At 37.6% G+C, this 25,430-nt stretch overlaps 1 protein-coding gene across 1 annotated transcript in view; it reads left to right on the forward strand.

Annotated features, from left to right (window-relative positions):
* The window catches only part of TDRD9 (tudor domain containing 9), a 93,055-nt gene that overhangs the window by 49,995 nt on the left and 17,630 nt on the right, over positions 1-25,430 (forward strand). Inside the window, exons 10-25 of the mRNA XM_054828796.1 lie at positions 4,218-4,272; positions 4,427-4,511; positions 6,118-6,175; positions 6,811-6,915; positions 8,338-8,435; positions 9,121-9,252; positions 9,908-10,070; positions 10,153-10,216; positions 10,710-10,773; positions 14,199-14,243; positions 15,167-15,220; positions 17,895-18,011; positions 18,976-19,083; positions 22,072-22,172; positions 22,912-23,085; positions 24,329-24,440. Of these exons, the coding sequence (XP_054684771.1) occupies positions 4,218-4,272; positions 4,427-4,511; positions 6,118-6,175; positions 6,811-6,915; positions 8,338-8,435; positions 9,121-9,252; positions 9,908-10,070; positions 10,153-10,216; positions 10,710-10,773; positions 14,199-14,243; positions 15,167-15,220; positions 17,895-18,011; positions 18,976-19,083; positions 22,072-22,172; positions 22,912-23,085; positions 24,329-24,440 (1,535 nt within the window). The remainder of the gene's footprint in view (positions 1-4,217; positions 4,273-4,426; positions 4,512-6,117; positions 6,176-6,810; positions 6,916-8,337; positions 8,436-9,120; positions 9,253-9,907; positions 10,071-10,152; positions 10,217-10,709; positions 10,774-14,198; positions 14,244-15,166; positions 15,221-17,894; positions 18,012-18,975; positions 19,084-22,071; positions 22,173-22,911; positions 23,086-24,328; positions 24,441-25,430) is intronic.

The raw sequence follows: 25,430 nt of genomic DNA on the forward strand, positions 1-25,430 counted from the left end.
AGTTATATATAATGTTTTAGTTGTATTTAAGCAGTAAACCTAGGTTATCTTACACTGCCTCTAAAGTCTAGCTAAGGGATTCAAGTAAGAATGGCTACCAAAACGAAAGCATGCAATAATTTTTGTGTAACTAGGCTGCAGCCTAGGTTTCTTGAGCATCACAAACCTGTTACCTGGTGCTTTGCATACTGTTTTATGTTTTACCTCATGGATGTGAAAGTTTGCTAGTTGAAAACTTTGAAAAGGCTTGGGCATGTTCTAGTGAAGAGTCACCTCGGAGTCAGGAGCAGCTGTTTCCTTGGGCGTATCCTACCAAGAGTTTCTACCTCTCTGTAAAATCTTTATGAATGTTATTTCCCTGCTGTCTTGAGCTTAACAGTAGACATGCTAGCGCTAGGGCTGAAAACATAGCACACCAACACAAAAATACACAGAACTTGCAGAGTAGCTTTCAGTGGTGGGTGCTTCCCACCAGCTAAAAGGTGTTAGAGCTGCCTTTCTTAGTTACCTTCTCTATGAAATCAAAGGGTAGAAGGAATTACTTCATCGCATGAATGTAGGGTCTGTTCCAGTTTGCCATTAATAAAGCATGGAGACCATCTCTCTTGCCTCTGGCTTCTCATATTGGTGTATGTCTGGTGTGCTTTCAGACTTCCTCAGGCCCTCTGAGTCTTTGTTTCAGGCTGAAATTACTCTTTAGCACTTTCAATTCCCAAATCTTTTTTCTCTTTCACTCTGAGGTTTTTGCTTTGGGTTTGTTTTTTTTTATTTTGGTTTTTTTTTTTTTACTGTGCTGCTATCCCTGATGGCTTATAACTACAACTGATAAAAGGAAAATTTTTGTTTAAATACATTTGGTAAATTTATGAAAACCTATGTAGATAGTACTTCATGAATTAGCTGGTACTCAGGTTTGTTTTTATTGTTGTTGTTCAGTGTTTGACCGTGGCCTGTTTTATAACTGGATACTCAAGACTGATCGTGAACACAGGATGAGCAAATACCTCTTGAAATTTTCTTCACAAATAATCTTTATACAGAACTGGAGAAAAGGGGAAGAGAGCTCTCAGTTTACAAGAGGGCAGCTGAGACAGAGATTTGGGTAAAAATAACCTCCACATTTAGGACACTGATTTGAGATGCCTAGATTTTTTGAGTGCTTACAATTACATAGCATTTTGTACATTCAAAATAACACTCCCATTGACATTTCAAGCTGAGTAGGCATCAGGAGCCAGAAGGAGTAGTGCTGTGCGGAGTAGTGCTGTGCTGAGTACTGTTAAGTGATTTTTTGCCCACTCTCTTTGTGGAACTCAGTTTTGGGGCAGAATCTGCTTCCATAGAGCAGCTGCAGCTGTCTTGAGTAGGATGCCATGTTTTCCCTTCCTGTTATAATTGCCTGTCTTGTTCAGTGCTTAATTATTTTTTTTTTTTTAATGTTACTGAGTCTGATTCTTTACAGAAAAAAATGTGCTCTTCAAGGATTTAGTCAATAGGACCCCCTGGCAAACTGCCCTCAGGAACAGGGAGCAGAACAGAGCTGGCAGATCTTTCAGGACACTTTCCATAGAGTGCAAGAGCTCTCGATCCCCAGGTTTTAGAAATCAGGAAAGGAAGGCAAGAGATCAGCATGGCTGAGTCAAGACCTGCTGGTCAAACTAAAGGGCAAGAAGGAAGTGCACAGGCGGTGGAAGCAGGGACAGGTATCCTGGAAAGAGTATAGGGGCGCTGCCTGGTTGTGTAAGGTTGGGGTCAGGAAAGCCAAGGCGTGGCTGGAGCTGAACTTGGCAAGGGATGCAAAGAATAATAATAAGGGCTTCTATAGGTATGTTAGCCAGAAAAGGAAGGTCAGAGAAAACATACCTCCCTGATGAACAAGACCGGTAACAATGGACAAGGAGAAGGCTGAGGTACTTGACAACTTTTTTGCCTCAGTCTTCACTGGCAACCTCTCTTTCCGTACCTCTTGAGTGGATGAACTGCAAGACAGGGACCGGAGGAGCAAAATCCGTCGGTAAGAGAAGATCAGGTTTGTGACCACCTGAGGAACCTGGACATCTGTAAGTCTATGGGACCTGACAAGATGCATCCCAGAGTCCTGAGGGAATTGGCTGATGCGGTTGCCAAGCCACTCTCGATATTTGAAAAATCATGGCAGGCAGGTGAAGTCCCTGGTGACTGGAAAAAGGGAAACGTTACACCCATTTTTAAAAAGGGTAGAAAGGAGGACCCTGGGAACTACTGAGCTGTCAGCCTCGCTTCTGTGCTAGGGAAGATCATGGAACAGATCCTCCTAGAAGCTATGCTAAGGCACTTCGAGGACAGGGAGGTGATTTGAGACAGCTAGTATGGTTTCACCAAGAACAAGTTCTGCCTGACCAACCTAGTGGCCTTCTATGATGGAGCGACTACATCAGTGGACAAGGGAAGAGCTATGGATATCATCTATCTGGACTTCTGGAAGGCCTTTGACTTCCAGAACTGGGCAGCAGATACTGCCTCCTGTAGAGATTAGTTATGCAGAGTCTGCTTCTACCAGTCAAGCTTCTTTTAATTGTTTTTAAACATAAATTGGATTCAAGCCTTGATGTCTTACTCAGATATGTAACCAGGCAGTATGGCAAGTAGGAAGCATTAGACAGCAAGATAGTCGAGCAGTACCTAGTGGGATTGAGTAGGTCTGGCAGGCTGTATCCAAACAGACCATATCATGGTGTTCTTGTGCTTTCTCTGTATCTTTAATTACATGCTCTAGTTCATGAACAAATTTTTTTCTTATTATAATAATCTTAAAAAGTGGTACTGTTTTTATATTTCCCAGTCTGCGCGTTTTTCTCTACAGTGCTGAAAGTGTTTTGCTTAGAGCTTTGTTAATTGTTTCATTATTGCGCTAGTCTTTTTTTGTTGTTTGGCCAGTTATTTGCATTCTCAAGTACTCTGACCTCATTTGAGTTGTGATGTAAATTAGGCTTCCTGACTGTCTTTTTCAGGTTCTAATGACGTTTCTTTCCCCTGTAGTAGCCTCACACAAAGCATCTCTCTGAAGTTTTTATATTTCCCTTGATTGCCCCACTACCACCGTATTTTCCTCCTGCAGCTCACCTGTTTTCCCCTCAACCCTGACTTCTTTTATCTCCCTTACCTAGAGTCACTTCCCTTCATTTTCCAGTTTCAGTCTTTCAGACTCCAGTAGGTGACTAATCTCCATGTTCTCCTGCAATTTCTTTTCCCAGCCAACCTTGTATTATCACCATGTTGGTTTGTTGTTGAATCTGTTTCTACTTTTCTTGCCCCAGTTACTTGCTTTTTGGCTTTTTTTCCTTGCTTACCGTAACTCGATCACAATTTCCAGCCCATCACATATCCTTCTTTCTTCTCGTTGAAGTTATTCTTCTCTCTTATCTTTCCTGAAAATCTCTCTCTTCCTCCACTTGCGTTTGTCTTCTTTCCTCCTAACTTCTGAAGTTAGTAACAGTCATCTAAAGAGCACAAGAACTTTTGCATCCATGTGCTCAAACTGCATTTAGCCTCACTGAGAAATGCAGCAATTCTGTTCTGCAGTCATAAAATAATTTCATTTTATTATCCAACTGGGGAAGTCCAGTGTTGGACAGATTTCTGAGAATGAGGCTTTTGGAAATGAAATCTCAATGAGAAGTAAACCAGGCTTCTCAGACAGGTTTATGCCTGTGGAGGTATTCAGGAAGACAGCAGAAATCCCTTAATTGTAAGACTTCCCCTGGCATATGTAAAATCCATGCCACAGAGAATGGGCACTAGAACTGCCAAAGGTAAGATGATGAAGGCAGAAATAACTAATTTTTTAATTTTTTTTCTCCTTGGCCCTGCTTTCGGAAATAGCTTGTTTTGGTTGAAATATCCAAATTTATCCTAAACTAGACATTCAGCATGTGGTAAGCGTTGCTGGTTGTAAGGAACTAAGCAAGGACTAATAATGGGACACTAGCAGATGGCCCTTATCTGATACTGCCACTTTAGGAAGTGTAAAATTATGCCAAATGACTCTTGAAAAATTGACTCAGTGTTTCAGTGACTCATTATTATATTTACTGTTTAACTCTTCTGCTGTTTTATTATGTGATGAAAAGGAGGTAATAACAGAAGTCAATTAAGAATTTAAGTAGACATGAGAATTGGTTTTACAATTGTTAGTGATTACTAAAAAGAAAACAAACTCTTGATTACTTGTTCCCTAGGTTTGAGTGAAATAAGCTACATGCACTCACGTCTCTCAAATATGTTTAACAAAAGGTAAGTTACACCACATTTGTTTCAGTTTAATCGAACTTGAAAATGAATCCTTCAGCTGTATGAGTTCTAAGTGCATAATATGATTTAGCACAGAATTGTAATTAATTTTTATATTTTTGCATGAGTAAATATTTCACTAATATATTTTCTTTAGGTGGCAAGTGTACCCACTTCACTCACGTGTGACATTAGAGGAACAAAGTAATGTATTTTTGACTACAGTTCCTGGCTACAGAAAAGTAAATATTGTTGAATCATTACTTTTTTTAAATGTGTGAAACCTTTTGCTAGAGTAATAATAGCAAATAATAATGTATATAAATTAATATTAGCTGTGCCAACTCAAATCATTGTATGAGGGTAGGTTTTTTTTTTTCAAAATGTAAACGGATTGCCTTTTTTACTAAGCTGTTGCTTTAACTGGTGTTTAAACCTCAAGAGAAATGCAATAACAGGAAGTTATCCTTAAATTATTGTGTGACCTGTTCTTATCCTTCAAAATAGTTTGTGCATGTCGATTCTTGCACCTCCATGACAGTATGCTGCTGGTGGCACTGCATAGAAAATTACTTGCCTGATACAGAGGTCTCTTGCCTGCTTTGTGCCCCTCATTTTGGCTAGGGTCTTGGTTTTCTTTATCACTGCTAATAGTGCGATGTTTGTTATGACAAAAGCATAAGGAAATATTTCCATTCTCCCTCTATATACTATACTACTTTATTATGCTTTTCTAATCTTGGGGAAAGAAAATACTAGTTTTCTTGTGTTGTACTGCTTTTTTTTATATGCAGAGCATACTATGTTGCCATTACATATATATTTCTTCATAGCAAATTGGATTTTTCATGTAGAAACATTACAGAATCCCAGAATGGTAGGGGTTGGAAGGGACCTCTGGAGATCATCTAGTCCAACCCCCCTGCTAAAGCAGGATCACCTAGAGCAGGTCGCACAGGATTGTGTCCAGATGGATTTTGAGTATCTCCAGAGGAGGAGACTCCACGACCTCTCTGGGCAGCCTGTTCCAGTGCTTGGGTCACCCTCAAAGTAAAGAAGGTTTTCCTCATATTCAAATGGAACTTCCTGTGTTCCAGTTTGTGCCCGTTGCCCCTGAAAAAGTCTGGCCCCATCCTCTTGTCACCTGCCCGTTAGATATTTGTAAGTATTGATCAGATCCCCTCTCAGTCTTCTCTTCTCCAGGCTAAACAGACCCAGCTCTCTCAGCCTTTCCTCATGAGAGAGATGCTCCAGTCCCCTCATCATCGTTGTAGCCTTCTGCTGGACTCTCTCCAGTAGTTCCCTGTCTTTCTTGACCTGGGGAGCCCACAGCTGGACACAGAACTCCCGATGTGACCTCACCAGGGCAGGGTAGAGGGGGAGGATAACCTCCCTCAACCTGCTGGCCACGCTCTTCTTAATGCACCCCAGGATACCATTGGCCTTCTTGGCCACGAGGGCACATTGCTGGCTCACAGAGAGCTTGTTGTCCACCAGGACTCCCAGGTCCTTGTCTGCAGAGCTGCTTCCCAGCTGGTCAACCCCTAACGTGTACTGGTGTCTGGGGTTGTTCTTCCCTAGGTGCAGGACCCTACACTTGCCTTTGTTGAACTTTATTAGGTTCCTCTCCACCCAACTCTCCAGCCTGTCCAGGTCTCACTGAATGGCAGCGCAGCCTTCTGGTCTGTTGGCCGCTCCTCCCAGTTTTGTATCATCAGCAAACTTGCTGAGGGTACACTCTGTCCCTTCATCCCGGTCATTGATGAATATGTTGAACAAGTGAGTTAACTAATGTGAGTAATTTTTTCTTTATGCATTCATTGCTCAATTTTTTGCTTCAAAACTTAGGTTATTCTGTCTACAAACATAGCTGAGAGCTCTGTAACAGTTCCTGATGTTAAGTATGGTAAGTCATCTTAATCCTGTAGTTGTGTATATGCTGGATTTGGACTGTTTTCCTTACTTGTGCTAGCCTAAATCTCTGTTAACGTGTCACTGTTTCACAAAGCATTGCTCTTGGAATTTAATTTTGACAGTTGTTGAATTCTTTCTTTCACAACAGGAAACAACTTTAAATCTGAATATATGAACAAACAATAGAGCTACTGAGTTGGGGTGCTGATTTTAATCTTTACAGGAAGGTGGAAGAAGATAATTTTAAATGCAATAATAAGCAGAATCATACCTCATGTCACAAGTACCCTAAGCTTTTTATTTGCATTCTGACTATATTTTGAAATAATTGCATCATATTAAACAAATTCCGATATAGAATGTCTAAATACAGAAATGATTGCCTTTTAATACTTGTCATCTGCATTAACTGTGTATTATATTTTTGTTAAAATCTATTTGCAGTTCTGTTAGTATTCAGAATATCCTGGGTCTGGTTGCGTATAAACCTAGTGTTCTCCTTATTGGTTTTCAAATAATCAAAACTTTCCATTTCTGATAACACAAAATCAACCAGTATTTTTTCCACTGCCATGAGGATAAATTGTTTTGTAATAATACTAGATTATTTTTTTTTCTTAATTGCAGTGATAGATTTCTGCTTAACTAGAACTTTGGTTTGTGATAAGGAAACAAATTACCAAAGTTTGAGACTTTGCTGGGCATCTAAAATGAACTGTAATCAAAGAAAAGGTAAGATGACAATAGGTAATAGAAAGAAATTTTAGAAGCCAACCTTCATGGAGAATTCTACATTACTTTTCATTTTATTAGCAGTAAAAAGCACAGAGTATTTTTGCCATGAATAGTTTATACAAAAATTCTTGCCATCTCAAGATATTAAAATATGATTAAAGAACTATGCCTAAGTGTTTTATTTTGCTCAAGTATTTTTCCAGAGGAATGCTTTGTATTTTATTGAAAAATATTAAAATTCATGGACCATAAAACTTATGAGGATTCTGTGTTATTTAATAGTTTGGTGGGGTTTTTTATCATTGGCCATTTTTAAAAAATACTGTTAGGTATTTATTAACTACTTGTGAGTTTCAGCAGTAAAAGAAACTTTGATGTCTCTTTGTCATTCTTAAATCAGTTGAAATACCCACAGCAATGGTTCTAGTGTAGACCAGTGTTTGTAGCACAAGGTTAAATAAGATTTCATATCAGCTCTTCTAGTAGGACAATACTCTTGAAACCAAAAGATTTTGATATTTAATCAGAAAAAGTACCAAATAAATTAATAACAATGACATCTTTAGATATAAAAATACCCTCATTTTTAAATATTATGACTTCACAATTGCAACTTTATTTCCATTTGGTCCTGGGTCAGTGTAGTTTATGACAACCAGTCAATATACAACCGGTATTTTGTATAGCAGAATTGGACTTGTTATGCATATGACTTAAAAATATAGCGTGATTCTTCAGTGGAGTATCCCACTGAGTGGAGTGCCCTTTAGTTTGTTGAAGTGAATGGTGTTTGGATTTGTGAAGGTAAACTTTCTGAATCAGTGTGTTTTCTATAAATAGTTGATCGTAAAGATGTTTTGCTATTTGTCGTGGTATGTTAAAAAGTTGTTTATATAGATTTTTGCTAGCTATAGCGTCAAATAGGAAATCTGAGTGTAGTTATTGTGTAAAGAAATACAAACAAAACATATTTACTCTGCATATAGAATCTTTAGTTTGAGGGTATGTTAAAACTTGCATTGACACTTATCTATATTAAATTTAGATTTGGTAGGACTTGCCTTTTCCTAGTTTTGGGGAAATGTATGTTAGTCCAGGATTTGTCAAGTCTTTCCAACTGAGAAATGAATGCTGATTTGAGGGCAGTTATATGAAAGAGGTATTTGGGTGAAATACTTAAGTAACTCTTTTTTTAGTTACTGCTGCTATGAAAACAAAATGATTTCATCTGATAACTTATGTAGGAAAGGATAGACTGAGACTGGGCCTGTCTGCTGCAAGAGAGCAAAATACTGGTCAGCCTGCAGCATCAGCTGTCACATGCTGCTCAGCTGCCCAGAAAGCTTGTAGATGGATGGGTTTTGAACAGCCTGAAACTTGGGCAGTTTTCAAATTGGTGATTTGTTCTTTTATGTAAAGGCCGTGCTGGACGTGTTTCCAAAGGGTATTGTTATAGGCTTGTACACAAGGACTTCTGGACAGACTTTATTCCAGAGAAATCAGTACCTGAGATACTGGTAAGAGTTTTGGGGAACTTTAAGGACTTTTTAAACATATGTGGTCATAGCAGAGACAATGAAAAGTAGTTTTACTTTACTTTTCCTGAATACAGTGTATGATTTGAATAGTTATTACTAACTGTAACACTGAATAGAATTCAGGTTGATAAATAATTGACAAAGAGCATTCCACATAGTTTCCTTCATAGAAGGAGGTGCATTATAGCAGTAAAATGGATGTGGATTAGAATCATAGAATAGTATGGGTTGGAAGGGACCTTAAAGGTCATCTAGTTCCAACCCCCCTGCCATGGGCAGGGACACCCTCCACTAGACCAGGTTGCCCAAAGCCCCATCCAACCTGGCCTTGAACACTTCCAGGGATGGGGCCTCCACAACCTCTCTGGGCAACCTGTTCCAGTGCCTCACCAGCCTCACAGTAAAGAATTTCTTCCTAACATCTAATCTAAATCTCCCCTCCTTCAGTTTAAAGCCATTACCCCTTGTCCTATCACTCCATGCCCTTTTAAGAAGTCCCTCCCCAGCTTTCAGAAATAAGCAGTCTGTTCAAAAGAAAACTATCCTTATTTACACAAAATTAATTTCAGGTTTTACTAAATTGTGAACTTTAACTTTTCCTATAAAACACTTTGTCGCACTTTCCACGGCAGGGAAAGTAACAATAACATTGTCTTCCTTTCAGCGTTGTCCATTGGGAACTACAGTCTTAAAAATAAAAAAGCTTGATATGGGGGGACCAAAAGCCTTGCTGGCAACAGCTCTTTCTCCACCTAGTGTAGGTGACATTGAACGTACAATACTTCAGCTGAAAGAGGTAGGCATTGTTTTAATGTTGTTAAAATCACAGTAATAAAAATGTACTGTAGAAGTGTTTTTCTTAGTATTTAAGGTGGTAGTAGTAGTAGCTTTAATTGGAACCTGAAATAGGAATTGTGTCTACAGACTGTTTGGTTACTGTGCTCTTCAGCATAATTTCTGTAGTTTCTTCATTAAAACAGATTATAATTTCATCAGAGAGTAATATTACTGTTTGTGAACTAGCATCTGTGGTGAGAAAGAATAGGAAAAAAGAGAGCTTGAACTCTACAAGTGGAATTGTTTGTTAATAAGTAGCAAAATCACACTCCTAGACCTTATGATGTGTAGGGGTCAGCCTGAAGATCCCCTTCTGACCTGTACAAGGAAGTTTGTGATTTTGCTTTTCAATTATAAAGTTGAGGCAGTAGAACATTCATTGCATTAAACTTTTTCTTTTCCAAAGTGCGTAAGAAATTATATTTGTATACGGTAGCTTGCTTTTATATCCAGTATATGTAGTAGAAGCTTTGGTTTCAAAATCCTAGGCTTGAAACTGATTTCCGAACTTCAACTTAATTATAGTTTTGATACTAATTGATGTTGCTTTGAGATAATTGCTTCCTTCTTGTCTTGTTTTCTTACTTCGAGCGAATAAATTTTTGTTTCTCTAGCTGGGAGCACTTACAACTTGTGTGCAAAGAGAAGAAAATCCATATGATGGTGAGCTGACTTTCTTAGGAAGGATATTGGCACAGTTGCCAGTGGATCTGCATCTTGGAAAATTGATAGTCCTTGGGCATGTCTTTGGGTGCTTGGAAGAATGCCTTATCATAGGTAACTCAAAGAAGAAATGTGAGAACATTTCTGCAGAAGCAAGTGATTTGCAGGTTTTAATTTTGATTTGTTTTTGTTGTAGCTGCAGCGCTCTCTTTGCGGAATTTTTTTGCAGTACCTTTCAAACAGCATGTAGATGGATACAGGTATTACCCTAGATGTTTTACAACTTCCTGACTACATTTGGGGGCAGAGGACTAAGTTGACCACTAAATATAATTTTTCATGTCATGAGTCTAATTTTCTGTCAAAGTCCTAAGCAGTGCAAAAAGAAGCTGTTCCAGGGCATCCGAGATACTGAAACCTATTTCTGTGTGAACTAATTAGTATCACAAAGCTAACTCATCCTTTTCTGAGTACAAGACATGATACTTCAGCTTTGTCTGAACATGTGAACATGTGGCAGTGTCTATTAAAATGTTTTGGGTTTTTGTTTTTAAATAATAATCCTTGCTATCCTGCTTGCACAGTTTACCTTCAGCAAGGAGATGTGAATAAGGACAAATATGTACAATAAATGTGTTGACCTTGTTTATTGAAGACCTGGAAAGTGTTAATAGTGTAGCATTCTGAGCTGTGTAATACATTTGATAATTGAAAAAATATATTGCTGATAATTCTTTTTGTTTGCATTTCCAGGAACAAACTGTTTTTTGCTGGGAATAGTAAGAGTGACTGTATTGCAATTGTGAATGCATTTAAAGTAAGTCTTTTTTTCTGGCTTATCCTCCAGTGAAATCTGATAGACCAAGATGGAGCTTCTCATCTTTGTAGGATCAATACAGCATTTGTGCTTTAAAGTTGTTAAAACCTTCACATTACTCCTAGCTACTTAGTGATACTTTTTGAAGGCTGTGTCCTACTGTATAACATTACTAGTTTTGATGAGTTAATTTTTACCACTGTGAAGGAGCTGCACAAGTTTGCAGCAAAGGTGGCAAGAAATAGGTAAAAAAATGGATTGCAAGGCTTGGTTTCTGGGTATATTCCCTATTTTTCAGTCTCCTATGGCTTTTGAGGTATTTGTTCTACTAAGCAGATGGAAAACAGCACGAAGAGTGGAGAGAGTGACAGCATGCTGCTTATCTCCATCTTCTGCTTGCTAGAAGTAGGAGCAGATTTTGAACAAGATGGGGACCAGAGGCTTTGGGTTCTCTTGACTCCCTGTGATCCTTTCAATAAAGGAGCAGTTTTACATGGGGAGGCAGATTCTTTCCAACCCAGGAAGTTTTAATTGTGTCCTTCCAACTACTATAAAATTGATGTGTCATTGTCTCCAACAGAACAAATGGTGACGTTTCTGGAATTAATAACTTGAGGTGTTTAACAAGTTCCTAATGCAACATATCTGCTCTCTGTGTGCTACTGAGGATCCCACTGCAGCTGTTAGAAATCTTGTTATAGGATCGAAGTTTTCTAACTGTAATACTTACTAGTACTGTGCCTTCTTGTGCTTCTCTTCTTATCTGTACTGTTTTGCTTCAGGTCAGCTTATTATCTATGTAGGCTTGCAGTGTTTGTAAATGAATGCTAGTACCAGCTTAAAGCGGGACTGAGGTGTTTTGTCTCAGGCCATGAACGTTAATATGCTGATCACTCTCCATCTCTTTGAGAATTACTGTAGTTTTCCTGCTACTGTGCTTTTGTGCAGGCAATCCACTGATAATCACAGGAAATTCTGGTTTATCATAAATGCATTTTATTCAGGGCTGAAAAATTTACTACTCTTCTGTGGCATTTCTCTCTCTGTTGTAATAACCAAATATAAAATGCTAGAGACGTGGTGATATTGGTAGCTCCCTTGTAACCAAGGGCAGTTTGGATTGGTAAATTCTGGTGCAGAAAGAGTTCGGTGTCCTTCCTCCAGACTTCATAGCTTTGACTTTGTAATACTTTACTCTGTCCAAGTGTGACTTTTCTATACGCTTGGCTGTTGGGTAGCGCAGTACCATGGACAGAGGTCGATCCCCGCAGTTAGAAGCGGAGCTGGTACAGTATGGGAAAGACTTCTGCTAGAGGAACTTACGAATCAAAATCCAACCTTTTACATTATGGATGGTCTGACATGTTCTGTAATCTTCTGGAGACTCCAAAATCTTCAGCTGCAGGTTTAATTTATTCCATTTTGTGTACGTTGGTCTTTTTACACTTTGAGAGCTGACTTGTTTTTCTGTACTCTGCAGTCAGAATTTTATGAAGTGCACAGAGGCATCTGTACTACATGTACCCACTGAACCTGAGGCTCAAGCATTAGCTTTTCTGAATTCCTCTTATTCTGCTGTATACTATATTTCCCTCGTGTCCTGTTAATATGAAGGTGATATTTCTATAAACCAGTATGTTGTCCTGAGAATAAATGGAAACATTAAAATAGAGCTTCCTGTGCAGTATCTCTGTGAGTGATGTGAAAGCTTTACATTTTGAGTGGCTGAGTATTGGGAAAGAACTTGGTTCAGATTAGGTTTCTTCCAGGGTAGGCTGAAGTTGTGTGAGTCATTAGCATATCTTTTTTAAGCCCTTGCTTATGAAAAGGTTTCAGTGAATTAGAAAAGGTCAAAAGCTTTGGTAGCAAAAAGAGGAGAATCCAGGGAAGTAAAGGCTAATCAGTCTTGTTTGTGTGGTATAATTTTAAAAAGAGACCATTTTTAAAAGAAAAAAATCATGTCAAATAAGTGGAGTTTATTTTTCTGACATATTAGAAGGCTTGGGTATAGAAGTGGTGGGTGTCAAAAGCATTTTTTAAAATCAGTACATCAGACAGCCTCAATCAAGGTAGGGAAATGCAGTCTGGCTATTCAACTATGCTAATAGTCAGTTTTCCACAGGAAAACTGTACTATGAGGTGGCTTGCTGTCAAACTAGAAGAAATGGATTCTGCAGACATCTGTCATAGATTTGCTGCCTAGTAACGAAATTATTTTCATTGATATCCTAGGTATGTTAATTTTTCTTCCAGCCCTGTTCTCTGGGAGACTTCCATGTCAGAATTGTATGTGAATGAGTCAGTTCACTTACTTTTGTCTCAAAGCAAGGAAAAAAGAAAGGCTTTGAAAGTAGCTTGCTTTATTACTGCATCACATCAAAGCATGCAAGTTGTTCTGTTTATTTATGAAGATTTGCATGTGCTTTAATACTCAGTCTGTCTCCTCTCAGAAAACTAGGTGGATAGCCTGTTGTATGTTGCTGTGTTACCAGGTAGCTATTGTACCTCTCCCAGCACAAATCGGGACTTACTCCTTTGGCGTATTGGAACAGAACATGCTCGGTCTGCTTTTGGAATGCACTGAAATCCAGAATCTTTAAGCTACGTCCAGAAATTTAGTGACCTAAATGCTATGTTTCCAATTTAGTTGCAGGACCTGATGGCAAGTTTGAGGCAGTATATGTATTTGCCATTTATCCAATAGTGCTTAAACTCCTTTTCAGTCTGTAGATGCAACACTGTATGCTGTGACCTCTAAGCTGACTTGAAGGCAGAACAGTGTCTTCCTACAGCAATTCTTGTTCTTTAGCATGTCATGGTACAACATTTATAACCCTGCCACACTTTCAGCCCTCTGGTAATGCATTCTTAAAATTGCATTTTGCAGCGACACCACTTTCTGTGCTCGCAGATGAGCAAAAGGAGACACAGAATTCTTGCCCACCCTCGAGAAAATAGAGTAAGACTGTTCATAAGAGTGAGAAATACTTATATCTGCTTAGGAACCAACTGGGCAAGCATCATATTAGATAGAATCATTAAATAATTAAGTCTGGAAAGGACCTCAGGAGGTCTGTAGTCCAGTCTCCTGCTCAGAGCAGGTTCGGCCATGAGGTCAGTCAAGGTTACTCAGGGGGTCATAGACAAGATCCACAAAAACCTGATCTAAGTTGGCCCTGCTGTGTGGGATGTCTCATCCAACCTAAATTACTGTGATTCAGATTTGCTTATACTCTTTTGTGCTTAAATATTTGTAGTCTGTGTTAACCCAAGGCCATCTCTGTTTTTTTAAATTGGTGTTAAAAATTATCTTCAGTACAGGTATGAAAAAAACTTCATAGTTTTAAATGTCACACTAATATTTGTAATAAGTATTACTAAAGCGCTACAGTTTGTGCCTGAACACTACACCACATCTTTCTTAGGCATGGCAGGCCTGCAGACAAAAAGGGGAGCTGAGACATCCCAAGGTTAGTTAAACTTTATTTCTTCTTTTCTGTTCAAGGTTGGTGACTTCAGTGCTGGAGTATTTTATATTCTTAGTAAGGAAGTTTTGCTAGCAATCCTCCTTTATAATAGTTACGACTTTTCATAAGTAAATAGAAGCATAGGCTTTGAGAGAACGTGAGTCTTTGAATCCAGTGCCGAGTATTTGAAGGCAATCCCTTATGTAGTCGTTTTCACAGATGGATCAACAGTGGCCAGAGGGTTTGAAATCCAAGCTGAAAAGGGAAATTGAGCTGTAGTTGAAAGAAATATTTTTAATACACATAAGTATCTCTTTTTTTTTTTTTTTTTTAAAGAAATGCACAAATCCTCCTCCTCCCCTCCAAAACAAACCCCTGAAAGATGGAAGATCTTTATGTACATCAGTTACCAAAAAAACCCTTAGTATGCACGCAATAACTGCCTCCAGTCTTTCTTTTGTATGTATAAGACAAAACCTTTTTTATTTGTTTGCTTCTTTTAGAGCGTAATACACTTAATACCAGTCCTTAACATACACTGAGTTACAGTGAGTAGCCAAGATGGCCAGAATCTGTCTGGTAAAGTTACACATCCAGATAAAGAAGTTCTGTGGTTTTGGAAGGAGTGTCTATTTTAAAGTAGATTCTGCAGTAGCAACACAGAGGAGTTGGACTTGTGGGTTTATAGGAAAAATTTAGATGACCCACAGCTGCACTGGTGATAACCAAAGTATAGTTTATTAGTCAAATATATAATTGTCTTACATTTTCATGCATGTCATAATACTCGATTGGTATGGATGTGAAGAAAGCTGTGAAATCAGATCAGATTCCTCCATCGCTGTATATGAGAGAAAGCTTACTAGCAGTAGAAGAAACAAGTTTCTAACAATTTTTGTGTTTGCTTTTTTCACTTTCTGTTCCAGGAAGAGCTTGAGTGGGGTCGATCAAATTGTATTCATATCAAGAAAGTCAGAGAGGTAAGATGAAATAGATAATTTTTATAAGCAGAAGGACTTAACTTCCCTTGTTTTCTACAAATGTTAAGATCTTAGATAAGCCTACTGTTTTATTATGTATCTATCGATATATATACATAGATATATATTTTATTTAAATAAACTGTGAATTTTTAGGTTTTGTTTCTTTGGGGGAGGAGAGATGGTACTATTTAAAGTTGTCAGAGAATATTGGGACTCCAAGTACAATTTAAGACAGATCAGACAGAAGCTTTATTAACTGTGGTCACAGTGAGTAAACATTTGGGCAGCCCCCTGCTCCTCTCTTCTCTCATGTGGTTGCAGAGGCCTCATTTATATATGATTTCAAAGAAAGGCAAGAAGGGAGGAAAGTCATTGAGGTGTTAACAAAGCCTGGTGTGCAGTGGGCTTCAGATAATAATTTATGTGTTCATAAGGCCAAATACCCATGCCTGGGAAGGATGGACTCTGAAAAAAAGCTTGCGAACTGCCACAGTAGACACTGTGGCTCTTGGAGCCTGTAGGAGTGGCGCATCCAGTATTACCTTAGTTCACGGGTGTGGGTTGGAGACAGTCACAGGCTACTAGGTTTTAGATGAAAGGAATTTTCCTTTTGTTAGGATAAACTTCTTAGCCAGACCTCTCCAATCTTAAATATTAATAATTTTCCATCACAAAGTGGTGTTAAATTATTAACTGTTTGACATATTTTTAACATCTTTGAGACCTCCAATATTATTTGCTAATTTTATAGGTCCCACAGATACACTGGTTGTGGTGTGACTGCTGTCTGTTGTTACATAACTTTTGTCTTATAGTTAGGATAATTTTAAGCAAATACAGTTCTATAATGAGGACTGGACTTGAAAATTTGTGGGGCTTTGTTGCTAACATTACTGCAGCAATTAATGAAAACTCTGCATTAACAAAGGGCTTCAAGCTTAATGTGATATGTTGAGAGGGGGAGTAAGTAAAACTCCTGAATAAGTGTGATTGGTGGAGCATGGCCTTGCCCATTATTCCAGGAGGTCATACCTTTGGCATGAGCAATGCAGGGCCTGTGTTCAAAAAGCACAGGAAAAAAAGAAAAGCTTTTCATAGCTTTGTAGTTTAACCCGATGGCAGCTAAAACAACCAGACAGCTGTTCACTCACCCCTCCCTCCCAGTAGGATGGGGGAAGAGAATGAAAAAAAAAAAGTACAACTCGTGGGTTGAGATAAAGACAGTTTAATAGGACAGAAAAGAAAGATAATAACGTACAAAACAAATGATGAACAGCACAGTTTCTCATCACCTAAAGCCAATGCTCGGCAAGTTGCCAAGCTGCCCTGCCTCCTGGCCAACCCCTGAGTTACATACAGAACGTGACATCATATGGTATGGAATATCCCTTTGGCCAGTTTGGGTCAGCTGCCTTGGCTGTGCCCCCTCCCAGCTTCTTGGGTCCCCCCAACCTTCTCATTGGCAGGGCAGTATGAGAAGCTGAAAAGTCCTTGACTGCTTGGCAACAACTGAAAACATCAGGGTTTTATCAGCATTATTCTCATCCTAAATCCAAAACACAGCACTATAACAGCTGCTAGGAAGAAAATTAACTCTATCCCTGCTGAAACCAGGATGCATAGTAAGCGTCTGGATAAGAAATGCCAATAGTGGGTGTTTTTTGTTTTTGTTTTTAGCTTGTATATCTGATATCAAGGGAAAAAACCAAATTTTGTAAAACTGGAGAGGTGCAAGATCAGTCTTATATGATAGCCTCCTGGGTAGCAGGTGTTCTTTTGTCCCAAATTCAGGTAATTCCGGAGGAGGTTGCGCATGACATAGTTCAGGAGTTTAGACACCTACAGTAGTGCTTATTAAGATGATTTGGGTTTGTTTGCCACACTTTCAAATACTAATTTTATAATCCTTGTGTGGAAGTGGATTTGCAGAACTGAAGGCAGTCACAGAGACTAGTTTTCGATTATGGTAGTTGCTCTATGAGGACAATAACAGGAGTCTTAGTATCCTAAAACTGCCAGCAGCAGAAAGGAAAATGTAGATATGAAGCAGTTGAGGGGACTGTACTTTTCTACATTTGCTCCAAAATCAGTTGGGACAATGAAGGCATTCACTGTGTGGTCAGAGGACCAGTGGCTGCTTATGGAAGCTTCTTGGAAATGCTTAGGATTGAAAGCTCAGCTGAGCATGTTCTGCTGTAGGGTGTAAGTTTTTGATCTCACTTAAAGTCATGACAGTTGTCATCTGAACTGAGGGTGCAGCACATGTGATCACTGCTACAGTTAGGTGCTCAAGGTTGGTGTTAGCATGTTTTAGGATACCTTTTAAGATATAAACCCAAAATTATTTCAGTGGAGAAATCAGTATATCATCTTGTAAAAGGTTATTTCAGTTCTTTTTCTATTTTTATTCTATATCATATGTGCATAATATGCTTTGTGACTACAAAATTTTACTTTATAAAGAGATGTCAAGGAAACTGCTTGAGTCACAGTACTGAAATTATTTTCTGAAGTAGAGATGCTAAGCAGTATATTAGGTGAAATGTGTACTATTGTCACCTAAAAAGGAAATGGAGTTGCCCTACTTATTTTGACGACTTCTAACAGATTTTATTTTAATTTGTGGATGGTTTTGATCTGTTGAATATGTAACTGGGAGTTCAAATTTCAGGTGGCAGAGTTATTTCACAACCTGAAAAAGCGAGTCAGAGCTTTTAACATGTGTGTTAATGCTCAACCATCTGCGATGGATCAGGAATGTATATACAAACAACGCTTCATTTTGCAGGTAATGCTTTATTGACTCTTCAGGGAAGAGATGTATTTACAAAATTCACAACTGGATTTTTATATACTAGTATTGATGAACTAGTATTACACTTGTGTTTCAAAATTCTCTAGATTTTGAGATTGCAGCTAGAAAAAAAGGGGGTTTTTTGCGAATTAGAAGGACAACTAATGTTACTTTTAATGGTTCAGAATTCACACTAAGGTGGTCCTCTGGCTGTCTCTTTACTTCTGACAGTTCATCAAAATAAAACCAAGTCATATGAGATGAATTAAACTGTGTATCTAGACTAATCTTGGTTAAAGTCATAAAAATACTCTAAAGAAGGATGGTTTGTGATGGAAGGCTAAGAACTAACAGTTTTGAAAATGATGTTGTCACTTGTTTTAAGTGCTCTGTTGGACCACCACTGGCTTGGTTAGTTATTGGGGGGAAAAAAAAATTGGATGTCTTTCAGCTATTGTAACTTTGTCAAATTTCTAGTTAAATTTCTTGTCTTATTTGAACTGATTACCATTGATTTTCTTTTCACAGACCTATTTATTGTTTCAGTGGCAATTGGTTTAACTGTGTAAGCAGTGAACTTTTCAGAGCTGAATTGTTAAATACTGTAAGATGTAACATAACTGAACAAGTTTCATGTAGCTATTTTATGTGAATTTATTTAAAAATGAGGCTCTTATTTAAATATCAGGGCTAGCAATTACAGTTTTCATAGAGCAAGCCTGCATACAAAAATATTAAAATGTTGTAAAATTGTTCCAGAAGTTGAACTCTTTTCATGAAAGTATGTTTATAAGGATTTGCATGAGTTAATGTTTAGTCTAAAATTACAGTAATTCCTGGAAAGAGGAAAAAAATCTTCATATGAAGATCTGTTTATATCTCTTTGTTACTAGTGTATCTCTTTTGAAGAAACTGAATATCATCTGCTGTGTTTTACAAAATATCTTCTTGATTTCAGGTTGTAATAGCTGGTGCTTTCTATCCAAACTACTTTACTTTTGGAAAATGTGATGAAGAAATTGCTGTGAGAGACCTTGCTGGCAAAGATCCAAAAACCACTATAATGGTATGTTAGGAAGGTGAATGGCAATAAAGAATCAAGTAATAAAAATATGTAGTGTTTGGGTGGTATTTTCAAGTTTTGTTCTGTCTTGGGCAAGGACAGAAATAATTATCTACTTTGATCCTCACTTGGTAAGTTGTCTTCTCTCCCATCTTCCCTTCTCCCAATATAATAAACATTGTGTGGGTGGGCAATTTTAAAAGAATTCCTACTGACAACTGCCTCTATGCATTTGATTGCAAGTCTTGAACAGGCAAATAACTTTCATAAAACTAATGAAAGGTTTGAAAAATAGAATGGGACTACCAAGTGTACGTTTCAGTGAGTATTTATGAAATGTGTTGCAACTTTACTTTTAGTTTTTGTAGCCTCCTACTTGGTAGTGCATGGCATACATGCTTGTTGCTTTAAGGTTACTCAAGTATTGCACTCTGCTTTGTTTTTATCTTCTTTCAGAAATACTTTTTTATCTGATTGAATAAGTGCAAGTTTGAAATGACTGTTGATTTTGCAAAATGGTACACAGTCTAAACTAGGAAAATGTTTGGTGTATCTGAACGAGGTATAACATTGTAAAATACCTGTGACCTATGCTTAAAGAAAACAAACCTACAAACCAGTGAGCCTCAAAGAATAAACTTGTGTTGACACAAGAGAAAATAGATGAAAAGATACAAGACAAACTCATAAAAGCTAACTGACAAGGAATTTTTTTCATGCTTTACTGCTTACCCAAGAAGAGAGGCTAGTTCTATACTGAAGGAGATGCTGGCATGGCAGTATATGTGCACAAACGCATTCGTGTATGTTTTTGAAGTTTTCAATATATTATTTCAGGATATTTAAGAAAAAAATTTAAAAGTCCTGTTTAACAGACTAGACTCAATCTAGTGGAATAAAGACAAGTTTATTCTTGCCCAGCAACATTGATTAAGATTAAATTGTTAGATCTAAGGAGCTATTTGCCTTAATGTATGTAACTCTTGATCTGCTCATGTATCACCTGAAGGAAGAAGTAGCTACTGTGTCTTCATGAGTGTAAATGATTTTCCTGGGCACAAGTGCTGCAAGTTCCTCAAGCTTTCAGTTTGAGAGAGTCTTCTTATAGTATGATGCTCCTCATGGTATGTGCCAAAGATATAAAAGGCAGTTATTCTTCCATTCTTTGGTTTCTCTAAATCATCTTGTCTTGAGGCAGTTTCTGCTGTCTGACCTAGACCATGTTTTTTACCAGCAGCTGATCTTAGTACTGTAACTTCAAGGCATATGAAGATTTTTCTAAAAATAATCTGTTCTTTCCTGTCTAAGATTGTAACAACCAAAGAGAAGAATAGACAGTTGTATAGCGCCTGAAAAATAGTTCCAAGTTCCAGAAGTTTGAACTTGCTAGTTAGGAGTTCAGTGATTCTGTATTAAAGCAAGATCTCCTATGAGAGGTGACTGAGCAGGAAACAGGTAGAGAATTGGATATCTGGCTACAGTGGCATATGAATAGTTGTGAAACTACAGACTTAAACTGATGTAAATTAGTGCTTCTGGAGTCTTGCTTTGCTTTTGACTACCCATGCCTCTTTCTTATGTTGGATCTCATCTGCCTCTTGAGTGAGCCAGGTGTTTAAAGTAGGAGAAAGGTATTCTGTTGCTTTGTAGAGTTAGTTTTCAGGCTAGTTTATCTCACAGAATTTGTGAAATGCATGATTATCTATTTCGTTGCCTTGGTCATAAATGGTGAAGTCATAATCCATTCTACTTAACTATATACAATTGATAGAATCCACTATACTTAACAATATGCAATCCAATATACTTAACTAGAATGTTATTCTTAACAGAATACCTTTGAAAACACAACTCCAGTAACTTCAGCGATTTGTAGTGGTTTCAGGATTAAAACCCAAGAATAATAATGAAATAATTTAATAATTCAATGTGGAAGAGACCCCATGAAGTCATCTAGTCTGGTGATAAGGTCAAAGGAGGATTAACAGTGAATTCAGACCATGTTGCTTAGGCCTTCATCCGCTTTGTTTTGGAAAAAAACCCTCTGAGGATGGAGATTCTGCAACTTCCCATGGGATCCCACCTACCAGTTCCCTGAATAAACAAAACTGTGCTGTCCTAGACTTCAGGATGTGTGTTCTGCTACTTGTCGTCTTCATTCTCCTCAGGATCTTGAGCTCCCCTCTTTCCTGGTTGCTGTGGCCAAGGCTGCTGTTGATGATCACTTCCATAACAAGTTCTACATTGTTTGCCAATAGCAGATCCAGAAGAGCCCTGTTTGGCTCATAACCAGTGTTAAGAAGTTACTTTCAACACCCTTCAGAAATCTAGGAGCTTGTGTCCTGCCCTTCTAGCTGGTTAGCAGGGAGCTTATTGACTCCCTCTAAGATACAGGGTCTGTGATCTGGAGACCTCTGCAAGTTGCTGAAAGATTGTCTGCTTCATCTCAGCTGGTGCTCTGTTACAAATTTGTACGTCAGTGTTACCCTTACTGACCTCTTCTCCTATCCTGACCCGCAAGAGCTGGGTTGTCCCATTGTCTGCTCCGTGTAAGAGCACCTTACATTTGAGCTACTCCTCCACACAGGGAAGACCAGGAGGTTGCTCTTTGTCATCCCTAGGAAGGATGTAGGTTCCCAATGGTGGACAAGGAAGCATAGCAATCCATTGCTTTTCTGTTACAAGCAGAAAGAGGGATGCTAGACAGCTTCTAGGAAAAATTATCAAAGAAATACATATAATTACAAATGAAGCTGCTTCATTTGTAGTTAAAGAAAACATTTATCTACTGATTTGAGGCAGTAGGGCAACATTAGCAGCAAAACCCTGATTTTATTGTCTTTTGAGATTTTTTTAATTTAATATATAGCATTTCTGGAATTTGGGGTTTAGATTATATATCACTATTGCAGCTCAAGTGAAGGAAGAAGTTAACTATTTAGGTGAACTTAATTCATTAAAATAATTGAATGTTTAACTTTTTCTTAACAGCTGAAGAATGTTCCTCCCTATGGATATCTATACCATAAACAGTTGCAGTCACTGTTTAGACAGTGTGGCCAGGTAAAATCTATTGCCTATGATGGATCAAAGTAAGTATAAAATTCTGCCTTTCTCATGTTCTCAGTTATGAATCTAGTAATCAATTTCTTTCTTTGTCAGTGGTGCACTGACAAAATGAGTTTATTTCTTCTCATTTCTTTGGAATCAGTAATTTATTGTTAATGTATTGGCTAGAGTAAGAAAGGTGGTTTTGAAGTTTGGTACGCATTGGTTGGAATAGCATTAGATAAACTAGCTGAGTTAGAGACAGCCTTCTCTTTTTGTCTCTTCTGTTGTTTAACTGTGGACCTTAACTGCAGCCAATCTGCCTGCATTTATTCTAACTTGTATACTAAATTTAGCTCATTTGTACAGTCAGATGGCTTTGCACAAAATGCTGTTTTAGCTAATCTTCTGGCTAACTTTGGACTGCAGCTGCCCAAAGTTGAATTTATGTAGCCCTTCTTACGCGTTTGCCAATTTTTAAGTCTTATTCACGTATATTTTTCACATCCTTTTTATCTGTATTCAATATGCTCAGTAGACTTGGTATGTGCTTGTGAGAATGTTAGAAAGTTTTCTTATAACCATCATCATAATTAAAGTTTTAAGGTGCATAAGAGCAATAGGCAAAGCCTATGAAGAACCTACTTTTTGCTGGTTGCTGGCCTGCTCAGATAGAGACAGGGAGAAGAAACGATGGCTTTTGTGGGGTTTTGATTCCTCATGAAGTATTTATTGCAATTTTATTTGGTGTTTATTTGGTGGTTGTTTTTTTTTTTTGAATAGGGCTTTTGTGGAGTTCTCCCGTAACCCAATGGAGGGCTTTAAGATTCTTCCTGCAGTGTACCTGTCAGTCAAGATGTCACAGCTGAAAATTCCTCTTGAGCTGAATGTTTATTATCCAGACGATATTGAAAGGCAATTGCAAGATGTGAGAGCTGCAGGTGTGGAATCTCTAAGGTAATTGTATTGCATATGGAAAATGGGTTTCATTTGCAGTGTGAAGTTGCAATAAGGTTTGTAGCATTCAGCGAGAATTTCCTTGGAAGTGTCACCAAGGAAGATGTGTTAGGTTAAAGAAAAAAAAAGTGTAAATGTTGTATAAGCAGAATGTTTTTGCAGGACTAGAAATTAAGTATTTCTTTATAGTTCAAGGTGTTTTGCTGTTTAAGAGAATTCCAAGTATACACTATATTTTTTTATTTTAAGGTTCTAGTCCATTTGCCTTTGGCATATGGAAATATGGATGTACATGGTAATTTCTATTCATGTTAGAGTCATTGTGGGTTTGGGAACATAAAAGAAAGGGAGGGAGGAGGAGGAGTATAACAACAGAAATTGGGGGGAAATGTGGCAACATAGGGTGGGGAGGCATAATAGAAAATACCGATGAGGAATGCGATGTAGTGAGTCTCTTTGGTCCACATCTGCTTTTGCCAGAAAAATCTGGCACGTGGGTTTCATTGTTGGTATATGCTGTATGTGATTCTCAGCTTCAGGTCATATAAGCAACTTGCAAAAATGGTAATCTGCCTAGCTCCTGACTTGATTTGCAGCCATTTAAATATTTTAAAATAAGAAATCCAAAATAGGATGTCAGGAATAAACTGGAAAGGTTAAAGTGCAGGTGAATGCTTCACTTCCACTTGATTGTACTTTAGTTTTTAATAAAACGTTTTAGCAGTTTCACTGTGCCCAAAACAGCATTTAAGATCTTTGTGAAAATTAATTCTTGAGGGACTCAAGAAAGAAGTCTCCTAGGCTGAAGACTTATTTTAGAGTTCTTAACTTTTGTCAAGTAAAAGGAATATTATATATTACAAAAAAATATGCTGAATTTATCTTTATGCTGTAGTGTACTCAATTTAGTTAAAAAAAAATAAGCTTAGAAGGCATGCCATAGAAAAAAGCCTCACTATTTAACCTTAATTCTTTGGATTTCTAATAAATTGATGTTGCTTCTTGGTATGTATCTTCCTGTGTTTGGTCACAATGGAATTCAGACAGTTTCTCTGTAGTATTTTGGTTCTGCATGGTCATTTTATGTTCTAATTGAATTCATATATTTCTAAATAAAAGTCATTAAGTACATAAACGTGCCTTAGGGACAACCTGGGAAGGAAATGAAAGCTAAAAGATTTGAACTCTTGAGTTTATGCTTGTGAATGGAGTATTTATCATCTTTATTCTATAAAATTTTTAGAGTAAATGTGGATTGTCAGAAGCAGACAGTGGAGCCTGTGGAAATCTCATTTGGTACTTTACACCAGTCAAAGATGATCCCAAATTGCCTTCTGTCAATCAAGATAACAGAGGTATGAGTGTACTACATCTGAAGTAGGTCATATCTAATAATTGGTACCTAGATAATTTTGCAGAGATGAATATCTGACAAGCCTTAAATGAAAAGAATGGACACTAATAATGTTTCTAGAAAAGAGGTATCCGTAAGAGATATGGAGAATATTCTTGGTCTAATTTTTAGTAGTTCTTTGTTAAACAGTACTCGCATGTTGCAAATAAATCTCAAACACTGAAACTTGACAACATTTGTGGGATTCGCTGACAGTAAATGTTAGCTGGAAGTAGGCATAAATGTAAAGAGGATTAATGGGAGAGGTAGAATATTTGCATATGCTATAGAAATGAGATTTGGTCCATTTACCTGGTTATTATCAACTGACAGTTTTCTTCAGAAACCGTATTGTGAGAAATGAGATGAATTAATGGTATTGCATGCTCATTTGCAAAAATATTGCATGCATAAAAGATAGTGTTAGGGGAAGATTATATGTACATATAAATATTTCTGAATTCTGAAGCTGAGAATTTTTAAATCTTGTGTTAACTATCATCTTCTCAACAAATCGAGTAATAGCAAGCAATATATATGCTGCTGAAATAAAAATAGTAATCAAAAAAATCCAAACCACTGAGCTAGTGGAAATTATAGGCTGAAGTACTAAAACAGATCTTCATAGACATGTTTTGCAAGTGCAGAAGAGAATATTTCTTCATTTAATTCAGCTAAGTCTCTTGGATCAAAACTGTTCATGGATTTGATTGGACACATTCTAATCACTTCGCTATCTATGCCAGTTCTGTTTAATACTTCAGCTTTAATGATTGTATATATTGTAAATAAAGATTCTTTTTTATCATGAGCATTCAGTAATAAGGTCAGAAATAGTATGAGTTCAGTAATCCATTTGAAAAGATGACTTATTTTATCTGGTTTGATTTAAATAGTGGTGTGTTATTTTCAGTTTCTTTAAAGGTTGGCTAATCATTACAGTTACAATGCC

The sequence above is a fragment of the Grus americana genome, chromosome 5 (genome assembly GCF_028858705.1).
Source record: "Grus americana isolate bGruAme1 chromosome 5, bGruAme1.mat, whole genome shotgun sequence".
Classification (NCBI taxonomy): Eukaryota; Metazoa; Chordata; class Aves; order Gruiformes; family Gruidae; genus Grus; species Grus americana.